General features: G+C 42.1%; 1 protein-coding gene and 1 long non-coding RNA gene across 2 annotated transcripts in view; one reads left to right on the top strand and one right to left on the bottom strand.

The window, feature by feature from the left end:
* ICA1L (islet cell autoantigen 1 like) overlaps positions 1 to 19025 on the top strand; it is a 57611-nt gene that overhangs the window by 15909 nt on the left and 22677 nt on the right. The window contains exons 3-4 of the mRNA XM_077830122.1: positions 9434 to 9506; positions 10502 to 10625. Coding sequence (XP_077686248.1) covers positions 9434 to 9506; positions 10502 to 10625 — 197 coding nt within the window. The remainder of the gene's footprint in view (positions 1 to 9433; positions 9507 to 10501; positions 10626 to 19025) is intronic.
* LOC144272207 (uncharacterized) overlaps positions 1 to 19025 on the bottom strand; it is a 35643-nt gene that overhangs the window by 11411 nt on the left and 5207 nt on the right. Inside the window, exon 2 of the long non-coding RNA XR_013347509.1 lies at positions 14549 to 14795. This is a non-coding gene — a long non-coding RNA (uncharacterized LOC144272207). The remainder of the gene's footprint in view (positions 1 to 14548; positions 14796 to 19025) is intronic.

Raw genomic sequence — 19025 nt, 5'->3', positions numbered from 1 at the left:
GATTAAATTTGCTTGCAGTGTAGTGGGCAATTCACGCTAACTTGTGTACTTGAATCTCATGTGAATTCTAGTGTAAGAGTGGCATTAATTTCTTACCGATTCTTTTTCAAAAGCAAAAGGCATTATTACAATAAAATACTTTATAGTTAACCATTGTCATTAGTCTGTCTACACATAAATCACTGCATATTTTTAACAAACTATACTGAGCTAATTTAGCTGTTACTGTTTTCTGCATTAACTTAAGTGTAGCATGTAGACTCTGCCAGCTAGATTGATGACTCTAAGGATTTATTTATGAAAGGATTTTGGAATATGCTTTTCTGTTCAGTTTTGAACAGATGCAGCATTAAAGGCTACTGGGTGACCTAACCCCTCCTTGTTTCTGATTTGATAACTGAAGGCACACTGCTCATGAATTAGGACTAGGGTACATGGATGCCTTAAGTCATTTTTTGGCAGTGTGTGCTCTGAACAAATGTCTGGGGCTTGGGGTGCAGGGATTAGGTGTGCACTGGTGTAATGTAGGTTTATGTGTAACATGATATGTTTTTGGTTCACAATAGACTGTCTTCTACATTCTTAACATCTGATAACACATACAATAGGTTGGCCTCCAATTTAAAAGGCATTTTCTGACTCATTCCCACACCCTTGGCTATTCCTGGGTTGTTCATAATCTTCAATCTGAATCTTCTTTGGTTGGTTAGTGGAGACTTCAGACCCAATTCTGATCTCTTTTACTGCAGCCTAAATCTGGTGTAACGTATCTGACTTGCACTAAGATCTGAATCTAGCCCCACTCCCAGGACCTAGTTCCCCTCTGGAATCTAACTGTTTGAAAGCTTATCTCTCTCACCAACAGAAATTGATCCAGTAAAAGATATTGTATCATCCACCTTGTGTCTCTAATATCCTGGGACCAATGCAGCTACAGTAACACTGCATACTTTCTCTCTTCCACTCTTTTTACCTCTTCAAATATCACATTGTTGCCCCTGTTTGACCCGAGTGGTGAGCCAAAGTTTGGGGCCCTGGGGATGTTCTATTTGGAAGTAGAAATTGATGGAGTCTGGTATTTTATTTGATGAAATCTTGTTTATTTACAAGGAATGTACAAAGTCCTGCTTCTCCTAACGCAGGAGGAGCCAAGAACAAAAGGAGCAGTTTCTTAGCCCTGGTCTACACTAGGACTTTAGGTCGAATTTAGCAGCGTTAAATCGATGTAAACCTGCACCCGTCCACACGATGAAGCCCTTTATTTCGACTTAAAGGGCTCTTAAAATCGATTTCCGTACACCACCCCTGACAAGTGGATTAGCGCTTAAATCGTCCTTGCCGGGTCAAATTTGGGGTACTGTGGACACAATTCGACGGTATTGGCCTCCGGGAGCTATCCCAGAGTGCTCCATTGTGACCGCTCTGGACAGCACTCTCAACTCAGATGCACTGGCAGTGTAGACAGGAAAAGAACTGCAAACTTTTGAATCTCATTTCCTGTTTGGCCAGCGTGGCAAGCTGCAAGTGACCATGCAGAGCTCATAAGCAGAGGTGATCATGCAGAGCTCATCAGCAGAGGTGACCATGATGGAGTCCCAGAATCGCAAAAGAGCTCCAGCATGGACTGAACGGGAGGTACGGGATCTGATCGCTGTATGGGGAGAGGAATCCGTGCTGTCAGAACTCCGTTCCAGTTTTCGAAATGCCAAAACCTTTGTCAAAATCTCCCAGGGCATGAAGGACAGAGGCCATAACAGGGACCCGAAGTAGTGCCGCATGAAACTTAAGGAGCTGAGGCAAGCCTACCAGAAAACCAGAGGGGCGAACGGCCGCTCCGGGTCAGAGCCCCAAACATGCCGCTTCTATGATGAGCTGCATGCCATTTTAGGGGGTTCAGCCACCACTACCCCAGCCATGTTGTTTGACTCCTTCAATGGAGATGGAGGCAACATGAAAGCAGGTTTTGGGGACGAAGAAGATGATGATGAAGATGCGGTTGTAGATAGCTCACAGCAAGCAAGCGGAGAAACCGGTTTTCCCGACAGCCAGAAACTGTTTCTCACCCTGGACCTGGAGCCAGTACCCCCCGAACCCACCCAAGGCTGCCTTCTGGACCAGGCAGGCAGAGAAAGGACCTCCGGTGAGTGTACCTTTTAAAATACTATACATGGTTTAAAAGCAAGCATGTGAAAGGATTAATTTGCTCTGGCATTCACGGCTCTCCTGGGTGTACTCCCAAAGCCTTTGCAAAAGATTTCCGGGGAGGGCAGCCTTATTGCGTCCATGGTAGGACACTTTACCACTCCAGGCCAGTAACACATACTTGGGAATCATTGTAGAACAAAGCATTGCAGTGTATGTTTGCTGGCGTTCAAACAATATCTGTTCTTTATCTCTCTGTGTTATCCTCAGGAGAGTGAGATATTCATGGTCACCTGGTTGAAATAGGGTGCTTTTCTTCAGGGGACACTCAGAGGAGCCCGTTCCTGCTGGGCTGTTTGCCTGCGGCTGAACAGAAATGTTCCCCGCTGTTAGCCACAGGGAGGGGAGAGGGTTGAGGGGATAGCCACGTGGTGGGGGAAGGTAAAATGCGACCTTGTAACGAAAGCACATGTGCTATAGTATGTAATGTTAACAGCAAGGTTTACCCTGAAAGACTGTAGCCACTGTTTTATAAAATGTGTCTTTTTAAATACCGCTGTCCCTTTGTTTTTCTCCACCAGTTGCATGTGTTTCAATGATCACAGGATCTTCTCCTTCCCAGAGGCTAGTGAAGATTAGAAAGGAAAAAAAACGCACTCGCGATGAAATGTTCTCTGAGCTCATGCTGTCTTCCCACACTGACAAAGCGCAGACGAATGCGTGGAGGCAAATAATGTCAGAGTGCAGGAAAGCACAAAATGACCGGGAGGAGAGGTGGCAGGCTGAAAACAGGGCTGAAGCTCAAATGTGGCGGCAGCGTGATGAGAGGAGGCAGGATTCAATGCTGAGGCTGCTGGAGGATCAAACCAGTATGCTCCAGTGTATGGTTGAGCTGCAGCAAAGGCAGCTGGAGCACAGACTGCCACTACAGCCCCTGTGTAACCAACCGCCCTCCTCCCCAAGTTCCATAGCCTCCAAACCCAGACGCCCAAGAACGCGGTGGGGGGGCCACCGGCCAACCAGCCACTCCACCACAGAGGATTGCCCAAAAAAAAAGAAGGCTGGCATTCCATAAATTTTAAAGTTGTAAACTTTTAAAGTGCTGTGCTTAAAGTGCTGTGTGGCATTTTCCTTCCCTCCTCCACCACCCCTCCTGGGCTACCTTGGTAGCCATCCCCCTATTTATGTGATGAATGAATAAAGAATGCATGAATGTGAAGCAACAATAACTTTATTGCCTCTGCAAGCGGTGATCGAAGGGAGGTGGGGAGGGTGGTTAGCTTACAGGGAAGTAGAGTGAACCAAGGGGCGGGGGGTTTCATCAAGGAGAAACAAAGAGAACTTTCACACTGTAGCCTGGCCAGTCATGAAACTGGTTTTCAAAGCTTCTGTGATGCGTACCACGCCCTCCTGTGCTCTAACTGCCCTGATGTCTGGCTGCGCGTAACCAGCAGCCAGGCGATTTGCCTCAACCTCCCACCCCACCATAAACGTCTCCCCCTTACTCTCACAGATATTGTGGAGCGCACAGCAAGCAGTAATAACAGTGGGAATATTGGTTTCGCTGAGGTCTAAGCGAGTCAGTAAACTGCACCAGCGTGCCTTTAAACGTCCAAATGCACATTCTACCACCATTCTGCACTTGCTCAGCCTGTAGTTGAACAGCTCCTGACTACTGTCCAGGCTGCCTGTGTACGGCTTCATAAGCCATGGCATTAAGGGGTAGGCTGGGTCCCCAAGGATAACTATAGGCATTTCAACATCCCCAACAGTTATTTTCTGGTCTGGGAATAAAGTCCCTTCCTGCAGCTTTTGAAACAGACCAGAGTTCCTGAAGATGCGAGCGTCATGTACCTTTCCCGGCCATCCCACGTTGATGTTGGTGAAACGTCCCTTGTGATCCACCAGAGCTTGCAGCACTATTGAAAAGTACCCCTTGCGGTTTATGTACTCGCCGGCTTGGTGCTCCGGTGCCAAGATAGGGATATGGGTTCCGTCTGTGGCCCCACCACAGTTAGGGAATCCCATTGCAGCAAAGCCATCCACTATGACCTGCACATTTCCCAGGGTCACTACTCTTGATATCAGCAGATCTTTGATTGCGTGGGTTACTTGCATCACAGCAGCCCCCACAGTAGATTTGCCCACTCCAAATTGATTCCCAACTGACCGGTAGCTGTCTGGTGTTGCAAGCTTCTACAGGGCTATCGCCACTCGCTTCTCAACTGTGAGGGCTGCTCTCATCTTGGTATTTATGTGCTTCAGGGCAGGGGAAAGCAAGTCACAAAGTTCCATGAAAGTCCCCTTACGCATGTGAAAGTTTCGCAGCCACTGGGAATCGTCCCAGACCTGCAACACTGTGCGGCCCCACCAGTCTGTGCTGGTTTCCTGAGCCCAGAATCGGCATTCCACAGCATGAACCTGCCCCATTAGCACCATGATGCATGCATTGGCAGGGCTCATGCTTTGAGAGACATCTGTGTCCATGTCCTGATCACTCACATGACCTCGCTGACGTCACCTACTCGCCCGGTATCGCTCTGCCAGGTTCTGGTGCTGCATATACTGCTGGATAATGCGTGTGGTGTTTAATGTGCTTCTAATTGCCAAAGTGAGCTGAGCGGCCTCCATGCTTGCCTTGGTATGGCGTCCGCTCACAAAAAAGGCATAGAACGATTGTCTGCCTTTGCTCTGACGGAGGGAGGGGCAACTGACGACACGGCTTACAGAGCTGGCTTCAGGGAGCTAAAATCAACAATGGGGGTGGCTTTACATCAAGAAGTATTTCAGGCAGGACTTCACGGAGGGTTCCAATAAGAAATGGTGCACCTAAGTTATTGTTCTTATTGGAACAAGGAGGTTAGTCTGGCCTCTGATTGATACATGACTAGATTTACTTCGCTGCACCTTCCCTGTGAGTGACTGCAGTGTGACCTAGAGGAATGAGTCCCCTAGACGGGGGAGGGGGGGAGCAAATGAGTACAAAACAAATCTGGTCTATTTCTTGTTTTGATACACTCCATCTATCTTTTACATCTTTGGCTGGCAGCAGACGGTGCAGAAGGACTGCATGCCATCCTCATCTCTTGCCTGCCTGGCAAAAGATGGTACAATACGACTGCTAGCAATCCATATCGCCTGCCTGCTCACCATAAGATGGTTCAATAGGACTGACTGCAGGACTAAAGAGAATGACTTGATCAAGTCACTCCAAATTTAGTCCCTGCGCCCATGTCTGTCCAGGCGCTCCCGGCCGACGCAGCCAGGAGCACCTCGGACATGACGATGATGGCTACCAGTCCTATTGCACTGTCTGCTGCCACAAGGCAGTGGGTTGCTGCTACTGTCTAGCAATGCAGTACCACGTCTGCCAGCACCCAAGAGACATACGGTGACGGTTACCTGAGCGGGCTCCATTCTTGCCGTGGTATGGCGTCTGCACAGGTAACTCAGGAAAAAAGGCGCGTAACGATTGTCTGCCCTTGCTTTCACGGAGGGAGGGAGGGAACGGGGGCCTGACAATATGTACCCAGAACCACCCGCGGCAATGTTTTAGCCCCATCAGGCATTGGGATCTCAACCCAGAATTCCAATGGGCAGTGGAGACTGCGGGAACTGTGGGATAGCTACCCACAGTGCAACACTCCAGAAGTCGACTCTAGCCTCAGTACTGTGGAAGCGCTCCGCCGAGTTAATTCACTTAATGCACTTAGAGCATTTTCTGTGGGGACACACACACTCGAATATATAAAACCGATTTCTAAAAAACTGACTTCTATAAATTCAACCTAATTTCGTACTGTAGACATACCCTTAGCTTACAATCCCAAGCCTCTTTAGCCAACATTCCCAAAAGTGCGCTCTCTCTCTCTCTAGCTTTTTCCAGGTCACACTGTGTTTACCAGCTGCTGCTTGGCCTTTTTCTGTTTCTCTCAGCCTCTCTCTGTTCTTATCTGTTTAGTTCCTATGTGGTCTGTCTTTCTCCTCACCCCCTCAATTTAGCAAAATCCCTCCATTCAGTCCAAAATTCCTGAGCGGGTTCACAACATGCTTTTGTCTTAGGTGGGGGACTTCTGATTAACTTATCCTGACACTTATGTCAGCTGAAGGATGCCTTTATACCCAGTCTCAAAGAGGTTTGTGATCCAGTCAGTCTCCAGTACCTCTCAGCATAACAATATTTTCAAGTTAGCACTTTTACATTTCAGCAAGTACCATGTTCTTATTTCATTATTTTTGGACAGACATCATCAGTGCCCAATGGGTTTAGTGATTTGGGAATTTGCTGGCTGCCTACTTTTATATTCTGGGCTGAAACAGTGAGGTCTCTGTCTTTGCACTGCACAAAACATTTCCCCTCTTTCTTACATCAAGAGATCAGTGGTCCTCTTGATATAGCTACACGATTTATAAGCAAATTAAATAATTGCCCTCTTACTGACAGGAACACAAAGTAAAACCAGTAACCTGCCTCCAGCAGTGGACAGTTATTATTATTTTTAACAAGGTTACAGTACAGTAAGAGGATGAGAAAATCAGAAGGAATCCTAGATTTAAATTCCACTGAGCCAGATTCTGACTTCATTTAAACAATTGTAAATCCAGAGTAATTTAATTAAAAACAATGGTGCCATTCAGTCAGCTCTAGCAAAATCAATGGTGTTAATCCAGATTTACATGGCAGTAATTGAAATCTAGATCCAGCTCACTGATTGTATGACTTGAGGTAATTAATTTGACCTCCTACAGCCTTAATCAATCTAGTTTAAAATTGATAAGACTTAGAATCCCTTTGAAAAAATCAGATGTTGTGTATTTAAAAAAGCCTTCTCTTCGAGGAAGGAAATTACAAAATGATTTCTCTGTAGTATCTTGAATTTTTAGAAAAATTATAGTCAATTTTCCTCTTCTAATCCAGTCTATCCAAACAAGGGAATCAAAGCAACAGATGTCTTAAGAAAAATAGTCTGAGATGTAGATGCCAGCCATTATAAGCAATCTCTAATCTGCTACAAATTAAATGTCCAAATCCTGTTTTGTGTGCGCTAAATGGAGGCATTAATTTTTGCAAGGAAAGCCGCTTACAACCCAGACATTTCTCTACTATCCATTCTTCTGAATCTTTGGAGCATCTCCAGACTTCTGCTTACATGTAAGATACAACAGTAACATTTGTGGTATGAAAGCTATTTGACTACAATATGAACTATTTAAATAAGTGAGTTTTACATTACGTTCATTAACTTTTATCCACAACATTTCAGTAGCCTTTCCTTTATTACCTAGGCTCTCTCATGAAGGATAATCTTTGGTTAAAACAGATCTCCTTAATACATAAAAACAGAAGAATTTTTCTTGGGTTATCACTGTCTATTCTTTCAAGCATGCATCATAATAGTGCAACAAACTGGAAAAACCACCAATTTTCAGACAAACCACATTTGTGAAGTTGCATTTAAGACATCATGACACACATTTGTAGCTAGTCTGACCATCACTAAGGCAACATTTTAGTCCCAGGTATTTTTAGTAAAAGTTATGGACAGGTCACAGGCAGTAAACAAAAATTCACAGCGCGTGACCTGTCCATGACTTGTACTATATACCCCTAACTAAAACTTGGGCCAGGGGGCCGTGGGTTCTCTGTGGGGGCAGGCCAGGGGTGTGCAGGTGCTGGGGACCCTGCTGGTGCTGGGAGGGGCAGGCAGCGGCATGCAGCCCAGGACCCATGCTGATCTCTCTTTACAAGCTTTTGATAGTGCTCTTTTAGGTCTATTATAGAAGCTTTAGGGAAATGGAATCTATCACCGATGGCTGACATTGCAGCATTCCTGCCTTAGTTTACCCAGTATTTTCTCTGACTCATTCCAACTGTCTGGCCAAGCCATGTAACAAAGTCCAACCTTTTTGGGGCCTCAGAGTCTGTCACTTAATGTCTACAAACATAGGAAAACAACCAAATCTTCAGCCTAGCCAGGCTTGGCTATTAGCCTCCTCCTTCGCAGGCTAACCCCAGCTGCAATAAACTGTCCAAACCCTATTTCCTAGGCTTCAACCTCACTACCTAGAGGCTAGCATACTTTCCCTTTACCCAGGTTTTCAGGCAGGCTATAGTCCCTGACTGGCTCCTGTCTTCAGCTAGGCCATAGGACAATTTGTCTCCTCAATTTTCCCCACTGCTGGGGTTCCTTCCTCTTAAATCCAACCCTACACAGGTGTAGCAGGGTGGGGTTAACAGAATAGGGCTGACTGTCCCAAAGCCTTTTACCCTTAAAAGGGGCACGCCACCTTGTTACAGAAACATTTTACTCGTTGTTGCAGTAGTACCGTCTTGTCATTTAGCTTCCTGAGTATTTGCTACCCTCTCTTCTCACAAGGAAAAGATCTAAAATGTCTAAAAAGAAACAAATCTTGGCCCATCTTCCTGATATCTCATGGGTGACTGGTCATCAGTTCAAGCTTCCCTCTAAGCCCTCACCACCTATCATGGGTGCCAGCTACAACTTAACACTTTGGTATTCCTGTATTTCCACATATATAACCAAAAATTGTGTACTGTGTTATGGCATTTGGGTTGCTACTTCATGCAGTGGCACTTGCCACATCCATTCATCCTGCAGATGTCCTTGCTACTGATTTTTTCCACCATCCAACGAATTACTAAACATCTGGAGAATGGATTGTGACTGGAAAGAAAATACAGATGATGCTGTAATGGTGATAGTTGTAAATGTCTTGGTTTTCAACAACTAGGAAGGCCCCATATAGTCCACAGCATGGAAATAGCTATGGAATCTATGTTTTGCAGCCCAAGTACTTATCTATCTGAGATGGTACGCATGTACACAGGGTGGCCAGCCCCTCCCGCTGCTGTTCCACTTCCAGCTTGAAGTGCAGACATACCCTGTATAAGTAACCTTCATTTCTTGTGTATGTCTATCCTGATTATATTGGGTAAGTTTGTTTGCAGGTCAAATTCAGCCCCAGTGTAAGTAGGTGCAAGTTCCTTTTGCTTCATTGCATTTGCTTATGCTAGAGATGAATTTGGTCCATAGGCTTTGGATAGATTCTGCCTAGAAGAATATTTACCAATGGAAGTCATATATATGATTATCTCAATTGAAACAGACAAGTGATTTCTAAAAGAATCTCTCTAGCTTTAAATTTCTTTCACTGGTAAACTTGCTCAATCCTAGGCTGTAGAATGTTATCATATACCAAGAAGACATTTTCTTATTTATATTCACATTACCGTTTCCATAGACTAATGTACTAACTCTTTTTTTCCAAGGTTTTTCACTGCATTCAGGCAAGCTGTATAGATCTTCTAAAGACTATTGAGAAATACCAGCAGAGACTCAATGGTATGCAATAACATATGTATTTTAATTTAGTGTAATAACCATCATTACTTTTTTTTAATATTTTGAATTTAAATCCATTGTTAAAACCAGATAACTGTTTAATCTAAAACAACCTTCTGGCATATTTGAAATGGTTTTTAATTTCTAGAGAATGTCACTATTTTAGTGTAAACCCCGAGTGCCAAGATTTGGGATTTCTTGATAGAATACATTAATGCTACCTGTATTTGTACTAATGGCAGAAAATGAAGAACTCCGTTATATGGCTAATTTAACTCGTTCTAGTAGCCCTAATTCTTGAGGCTATCATTGAACTAAGGGAAGCCATTACAACTATTAGAAAACATGACCAGTGGTTTATATAAAACTTAATTTTAGTTTCCCTAAATTTTCAGAAAAGCTCCTCCCTGTTTATGAAAGTAAATGATTTTAAATAAAATTGTAAGTTTTTCCAACTGAAATTGTGGCGCAGTATTATCTCTATAAAGTTCTACGGATAGTACAAGTAACAAAGGATAGTAAAAGTAAGTTTTAGACCCTTAGCAGACAAGGATCACTGATTAAAGTTGCATCCTTTATGAATCAGAGTTCAATTAAAAGTATTTTTAAATGTAGTAATAAATTACCATAAACAACAAGATACTAATGACTAAAGTCTTTTGTTCAGCATGTCTCTATATTCTTTATCTGTGTTTCCTACCAAAGAAAGAGTCTCAGATGCCCAACTGTGCCGCATGAAAAAGTATTTGAGAAGTCTGATTTGGACATTTGTGTGTTTTACTTTAAAATGTATTCCTTCTTTCCCTCCTCTCCCCCCCAATACATACCATATCAACTATAAATGCTGTAAAACCTAAAGATCTTTTTATGCATCTTATCACTTTGAACAATAATGTGCTTGTTTTCCCACCCTCTGGGGACTATTCTTAATAAGATTAAATACATTGGAAGTGTTAGTTTATCTATTTATATTGTGCAATTATTTCCTTTTATAGTTACGTCTGATGAGGAAAATGAGCTAGGGCTCCTTTTAAAGGTTCAAGGAGAGCAAGATGCTACTAAAGCTGGCAAAATGATGGAAGCCACTGGAAAGACCCTCTGTTCTTCTGCTCAACAAAGGTTTTCAATTATTTTATGTAGTCTTTCTTCAAGTTACATTTGGTGCTATTAATATAAAGTTATGTACATGGAATAATGCACCTGTTTGGTGCTTTAAGATTCTGAGGTTAGATCCACAGAAAGCAAATATAATTTTATGTAAAACAAATAGACTATAATAGAAGAAATATATACAGAAAATACAAATAATCAAGAAGTACAGACAGTACAATCAGTGTAATTTAAATTGCAAATATAAATATAGAATTGAACTGAACTTACAAATAAAACATACTGCTGCAGTGAATGGGCCAAATTCTGCAGTCTACACTGTGGTGTAAATTAAATGTCATGAGTAAATTGATCAAAAAACATTATAAGTGGGTGCAAATGATAAAGTAGTAGGGCTTGCACCAATATACTAAACGAGTGTAACACTGAGAAGGGGCAGCAGGAAAATTGCATCAGGGAACAGAGCAGCATCTCCCCTATGCTGTTACACCATCCTAGTAGCTGGTTTTACTACTGTATTCCCTTGTTTGTGCCCTTGGTGTGTAAATTACTCATTTTAATCTCTGCTGAGAGCTGTAATTTGCCAACCTTATTCATGTCAGGTTCTACCTTACTATGTAAGCAGTCCCATTGCAATTAATGGGCCTATGTGAGTATGAATTGTTACCTATTATGACTAAGGATGGCAGAATCAGGCCTGATGGACTTCTCTTGCAAATTAGACTACCATATCATTTACACCAGTTGTCTGATTAATATACATCATTTACATCATAGAAGTTAGCCAGGGACTTATATGGGTGTTGCATTTATTTACAACATGAATGCATTTTACCCAATATCTTCAAGCTCACAAAGGAGAAACAATCTGATGTAGAAGGAAGTAATATTTCTTTTTAAAACTGATTTCTTTGCTATCGCTGCCTTGAAAAGGGTACTTTGGTTATTGAAAAGAGGTTCTTTAATAAGGCCATTCTTAATGGGTTTTACTGCTGTTTGAAGCAAAGACAGGAGTGTCACAGAACATTTTAATTAGTATGGGGTGCATTAGTTTATCTTAAATGCGGTATTCCTTCAGAAAACTGAGCATGACATACTGGTATATCGAAAGCTATTTTCAATTTCAAAGGATTCTGCAGAATCAGTATATGGACATGTGACCTGGGGTCAGGAGACCTGGATTCCAATCCCAGGTCCGTCAATGACCTGCTGAGTAATCTTGGACAAATTACTTCATATATTTGCCTCAGTTTTCCTCATGTGTAAAATGGAGATAATTCTTACCCTCCTCTAAAGTGCATTGAAAAGTTATATGCAAGTTCTAAATTTTAACCTATGTTTAAAAAAAATAAAATTGTAAAGTAAAGCATACCAAAAGTTAGGAAATCCAAAAGTTAAGGTTACCCAGACAACCTTAATTATGCCACTTTTGTGTTTGCATCATAATACATTCTTTAGTTAGTTAATGAATATAAATATGACTAATTCAGAGCACAGGTTGGATGAAATATGTATTTTTAATCATGCTTCATTCACTCTATAAAGCCTACCCTGTCCACTGAGGTCCCAGATGTGCTCTCACACTTTATCTAGATTAGGAATTAAAATAGATTAGCACACATTAGCTAACGTATGCTAACACATCAGTCTAGTGCAGACAAGGCAAACTGCCTTTAACACATGCTCAACTGGTCGAATTGAAGCCTGGGCTCCCCCCAGGTTTAACTTGACCAGTTTAGCACGTGTTAAAGGCAGTGTGCCTTATCTGTAAAAGCATAGTGAGCTGTAGCTCACGAAAGCTCATGCTCAAATAAATTGGTTAGTCTCTAAGGTGCCACAAGTCCTCCTTTTCTTTTATCTGTAAAAGACTTCTAAAGTGTGTTATGTATGTTAACACAGGCTAACATCACACCTTCAATTCTAGTCTAGAAAATGCCTCAGTTAAACAAGTGTAAAGTGAATGGTAGTTGCAAACAATTTGGCTCTCAGCACCTCTCATTGACTGTTTAACCTTGCCTCATTCACTATTCGCCATTCAGCTTGCACATCAAATGCAGCAGGGGACCTGTAGAAATAAATATAACTGAACAAGAAAGTGAATTTCACCTCTTTAAAAACAAAACTTGAGCTTTGGGGAAAAAAATTCAGCTCGAATTGGGAAAATCAAAACCTCAATTTCTTGTGGAAGTCAAATTCTGGAATATTTTGTTTCTGAAATGAAATATGCTTCTGGGGCTGTCAAGGAGTGTGGAGCCTGAAAGCGCTGGCCTCCACTACTCCATGACTGCCCCCATCCCAGGAAACCTGTCAAGAATCTGGGAGCTTTGGAACTTGGCCTTGAAGTTTTCAGGCTGCTGGGAAGCCAGACACCTGGAAACTCTTGGAGCCTCAGCAGCCACTAGGCAGACTGATGAGGAGCCAGGAGCCCACAAAGCCGTGGCTAATTTCCTTTGAAAGATTAGTTGAGCCTGGAAGGCCCTGGCCAATTTCCTTTGAAACCTGCAGAACATTTTGCTTTTCACAAATTGGCATTTTCCAACAACAAATATTCTAATGGAAAATTTCCAACCAGGTTTAGAAATAATAGCATGTGATTGTGTAAGACTATCATAAGTCTTATGAATGTGGGGCAAAGTTAGTTAACTTTTTGAGTACTTCGTCTTACATCTTAAGTCCTGATACCGCAAACATTTGTGCAGGTGCTTAACTTTATGCACAGGAGTACTCAAATTTAACTTTGCATGCAGAACATTAATCAGGATCATGGTCTTCAATTTCTTGTAATACAGTTTCTTTCTTGGAATTTCACAGGGTTTTTAAAAAATGAAATGATAAAGTTAATTTCCAAAATGTGGAATTATTTGCCAGACAGTGCTATGAGGCAAGGCTGAAGCCCTTCAAAGACTATATGGAACAAGGCAAGGATCCTCATTAACCCTGCCTCAATGATAACACACTTGTGCATTGGAGGAGATAATTTTTCCACAAATTTTTAATGTGTTGATCTAAAATTTCACTCTGTTATTTTGTGCATACATGTGCAGTGGTAATAGAATGTTAGGATATTAATTATAACCATCTCCTACTATAATTTTTAAAATTACAGTATCTTCATGATAGATTTTTAAAACCTTAGAGCTTGTCAAAATATTTTTATTGGACCACCAAAAAGCATGAAAAAGTCCCACTAGGTATTACCTCTGTACCAAATGTTGTTTCTATTGCCTCCTGCTGAGGTGAGAACTGCAATGTGCGTGTTTGTATACATTAAACACAAAAAGACTACATAAAAAAACATTATCACGGTTGCAAAATCAACCACTCAAAAGTTAAGAAATGCCAGAATTAAGGTTGCCTGTACAACCTTAATTTGGTCCCCTTGCACGTAGGCATTATGATATAGTCTTTAAGTACATAACATCTCTTATTTCCACAGGACCCCTGCTTCATCCAGTGCAGAGAATGAATGGTTCTCACTCAGTGAGCAGCGATTCAAAATTTTGTTTTATCCTCATTGTTCAGTATGTGGCCCCAGGCCTTCCTTATTCCACGCTATTCAAACTCTGCTTTGAAGTCAGAATTATTAATTTCTTCATGGGCTTTTCTATGGTACTCATTATTATAGTATCTGAGTGCTTCACAAATATCAATTTGCTTTCACAAGACCCCTGTGAGATGAATGGATACTGTACTCATTTTACAGATGAGGAACTGAGGCACAGAGAGATTAAGGTCAAAAGTATCCACTAATTTTAGGTGGCTGATTTGTGACACCTAATTTTTCAGAGTACATAGCACTATATAGCACTTTCTATGACCAAAGCACATTTCCCATTGACTTCAGCTGCAGCTGTGAATGCTTAGCACTTGTGCATTTCATACCCAGCAACACACAATTGGTGACCACCTATGAAAAAATTGGTTTAACTTACTTGCCTAACATCACGTACAAACACTGGCGGAGGCAGAGATAGAATCCAATTCTGCCAGGCAGCATTCAACTGCCTTAATCACGGAACCATTCATTTCTTCCTGAAATCCCCTTCCTCATTCGCTACACATTTTCCAACTCCTGTAGCAAATGAAGCAGGGGTTGTACAAACAACAGCCTCCTTCACTACACAATCCTGATCCATCCCTAGAGCAAGTTCATCCTATGCAGTGAATCAAGCAGGAGTCCTGTGGGAAAAAATAGTATGTGATTATGTAATTAAAGACTATCATAATGCATATGCACAAGGGGGCCCAAAGTAGCTTTTGTTTAAAGTTTTTAAAAAAGTGAACTAAAAAAATAGAAATTCCATCTTATCGCATTGTATTGGCATCCACATGGGTCATTTGCAGGGTTGGAAAATTTAAATTCTCCACACAGACCTCTGGCAGTTGAGCTAACAGAGTAACTGATAGTGAAAGTAGGTTGTCATCCTCTATATGGACCAGGACTAGAGAGGGATGGAGCACTTTGACAGTGAGTTTCACAAATATGTACTGACAGTACAGGAATGGTGAGATTCACAAATCGTGGGTTCTATTCCAGACTTTGCAAGGAAGTATTCTCTAGTGGGCACAGACTCTTCTGCCCAGTTACCCCAAGCTTGACCCCTTCTGCCCAGTCTCTGTCCCAGGCCTGTGTCATCTGCACTCCTGACTCCTTGTCCCAATCCCATTCTCCTCAACTAGCCAATTCCGATCTCTTCTCCTCAAGCTTCTCATCCCAGCCCCAATCTCCTTGCTCAGCCATTCCCAATTTCTCCCCCACCCACTCCTGGCTCCTTTTCCCCAGTCTCCTTGCTCAGCCTGTCCCAGTTTCCCCCTCCCTTCCTTTTCGGCTGATCTCTCTCTCTTCCCCTACTGGCCTCAAGTCACCCCATCCCCTCCTCCTCTGTCCCTGTTAACTCCCAGTCTCCCTCAGCATCTCAACCAATCTCAGTGCTCCCACCCGGCTTCTTGTGCCAATCTCTTTGCCCAGCTAGTCCCAGTCCCTCCACTCAACCCAGCTCTTTGTCAGATCTTTCCCCCCCACTCCCATCAGTTCATAGTCCCAGTGTCCTTGCCTGGCCAGTCACAGTCTACCCCCAGCTCTTCATCCCCATACCATTTCTCTCTCCAGCTCCCAGTATCTATGTCCAGTGAGTCCCAGTCTCCTTGCCCAGCCAGTCCCAGTATTCACATCCTTCACAGCTCCCACTCCCAGTGTCCCTCTTCCCCCTGCCCACCAACCTCCAGTCCCAGTCTCCCACCTCAAACCTCTTGTCCTAATCTACTTCCTCACCTCCCTCAGGTCCAGCTCTTGTCACTGCATTCAAATCAAACAACTTTCCGCTCTAGATTCGTGGAGAGCACAGGAGTGACAGGCTCCCTGCTCTGTGCTTGCCCCAGCCCAGCCTGCAGCAGCCTAGTGCTGCAATTGCTGGAGCATGCCCAATGCAGACAGAATCTGTGGTGAATTTAGCAGTGTAACTAGCAGTTCCCTACTGAGCATGTGCAAACCAATTTTTCAAAGGTGTTTTTGGGGTTTATTTTTTACTTAACTAAATTTGGACAGATTTTCTCTAGAGTAACAAAGTCAGTATCCCTGATGCAAAGGCCACCACCCCTGCCAAATTTCAAGTTCTAGCTCCAAAGCATGGAGGCACCGGAGCCTTTCAAAGGAAAGGTGGAAACTTGGTGGAACAACGATAAGCAATGAGATACGGTAATACCAGGTTACATAATATATAGGAGCGACAGAGTAGGTCATGCTGGTGTGGGAGTGGCTCTATATGCAAAAATAAGCATAGAATCAACTATAGTAAAAATCTTAAAGGAATCAAACAGTACCATAGAACCTCTGTGGATAGAAATTCCATGCTTGAATAATAGGACTATAGCAGTAGGAATGTACTACCAACCACCTGACCAGGATGGTGATTGTGAAATGCTATGGGAGATTACAGAGGCTACAAAAAACAGAAAATCTCGTAATAATGGGGGATTACAAATATCCCATATTGACTTGGAACATATCACTTCAGGATGGGATGCAGAGATAAAATTTCTAGAAACCATTAATGGCTGCTTCTTGGAGCAGCTAGTCCTAATAGTGACCACAATGTAATTAAATGTAATATCCTTGCGGGGGAAGAGGATACTAAGTAAAGAAACCCCACAGGAGCATTTAACTTCAAAAAGAGGAACTCCACAAAAATGAGGAGACAAGTTAAATGCAAATTAAAAGAAACAGTCACAAGAGTGAAATGCCTGCAAGCTGCCTGGAAACTTTTTACCACCACCATAATAGGGGCTCAAACTATGTGTGTACCCCAATTTAAAAAAAACACCAAAAAATGCCACAATGGCTAAACAATAGAATAATAGAGGCAGTCAGAGACAAAAAGACATCCTTTAAAAATTTGAAGTCAAATTTTACTGAGGAAAATAAAAAGGGACATATACTTTTACATTTGACTTGTCGGAGTTTAATTAGGCAGGCCAAAAAAGAATTTTAAGGGCAACTAGCAAAAGACACAAAAACTAACAGCAGTTTTTTTTAAAATATACATCAGAAGCAGAAAGCTTGTGAAACTATCTGTGGGGCCACTATACAATTGAGGTGCTAAAGGAGTGCTCAAGGAAGACAAGGCCAGTGCAGAGAAGCTAAATGAATTCTTTGCATCAGTGTTCATGGCAGAGGATTTGAGGGAGATTCCCACACCTGTGCCATTCTTTTTAGGTGACAAATCTGAGGAACTGTCCCAGAATGAGGTGTCAGTAAAGGAGTTTTTGCTATATTAAAACAGTAATAAGTCACCAGCACCAGATGGTATTTACCCAAGAGTTCTGAAGGAACTCAAATGTGAAATTGCAGAACTACTAATTGTGGTATGTAACCTGTCACTTATATTAGTCTCTCTACCAGATGGCTGGCAGATAGCTAATATGATGCCAATTTTTAAAAAAGGCTCCCAAGGCAATCCTGGCAATTACAGGCCAGTAAGTCTGACTTCAGTACCAGGCAAATTGGTTGAAATGATTGATAATTCAGTTCTTTACCAACACATAGATTAAACACAATTTGTTGGGAAAGAGAGAACATGGCTTTTGTAAAGGAAAACCATGCCTCACCAATCAATTAGAATTCTTTGAGGGTGTCGGCAAACATATGGACAAGGGTGATCCAGCGGATAAAGTGTACTTAATCTTTCAGAAATGGTGACATGGTCCCTCACCAAAGGCTCTTAAGCAAAGTAGGCAATCATGGGATAAGAAGGAAGGTTCGCTCATTGGTTAAAAGACAGGAAACAATAGGTTGGAATAAATGGTCAGTTTTCACAGTGGAGAGTGTGTCTGGAGTCCCTCCAGAACTGGTCAACATATTCATAAATGATCTGGAAAAAGGGGTAAACAATGAAGTGGCACAGTTTGCAGACAATACTGAATTACTCAAGATAGTTAAGTTCAAAGGAGACTGCAAAGAATTACAAAGGGATCTCATCAAACGGGGTGAGTGGGCAAAAATTGGTAAGTGAAATTCAATATTGATAAATGCATATTGGAAAACATAATCCCAACTATACATACAAAATGACAGGGTCTAAATTAGCTGTTAACAGTCAAAGAACAGCTCTTGAAGTCACTGTAGATATATGCTCTGAAAACATATGCTCAATGTGCAGTGGCAATCAAAAATGATAACAGAATGCTAGAAACCATTAGGAAAGGGATATAATAATAGGACAGAAAATACCATAAAGCCATTATATAAATCCATGGTACCCTACACCTTGAATACTGTGTGCAGTTCTGGTTGCCCCATCTCAAAAAATATATATTAGAATTGGAAAAGGTACAGAGAAGGGCAACAAAAATGATGAGGGGTATGAAATAGTTCTATATGAGGAGAGATTAAAAAGACTGGGACTGTTCAGTTTAGAAGAGATACGACTAAGGCGGGATATGATAAGGGGTTTATAAAATCATGAATGGTGTGGAGAAAGTGAATAAAGAAGTGTTGTTTATCTCTTTACATAACATACCAAACCAGGGGTAACCCAGTGAAATTAATAGGCAGCAGGTTTAAAACAAACATAAGGCAGTACTTCTTCACACAACGCATAGTCAACCTGTAGAACTCATTGCCAGGGGATGTTGCGAAGGCCAAAAGGATAACTGGGTTAAAAAAATAATTAGATAAGTTCATGGAGGATAGCTCCTTCAATGGCTATTAGTCAAGATGGTCAGGGACACAACCCCATGTGCTGGGTGTCCCTAAAATTCTGATGGCTAGGAAGTGGAACTGGATGACACGGGATGGATCACTCGATAAATTGCCCTGTTCTGTTCATTCCTTCTGAAACATCTGGCACCGGCTGCTGTCAAAAGACAGGATACTGGACTACATGGACCATTGGTCTGACTAAGCATGGCCAT

This window comes from Eretmochelys imbricata, chromosome 11 (genome assembly GCF_965152235.1).
Source record: "Eretmochelys imbricata isolate rEreImb1 chromosome 11, rEreImb1.hap1, whole genome shotgun sequence".
NCBI classification, from domain to species: Eukaryota; Metazoa; Chordata; order Testudines; family Cheloniidae; genus Eretmochelys; species Eretmochelys imbricata.
The sequence above is the reverse complement of the archived record's forward strand: the minus strand, read 5'-3'. Positions and strand labels throughout refer to the sequence as shown.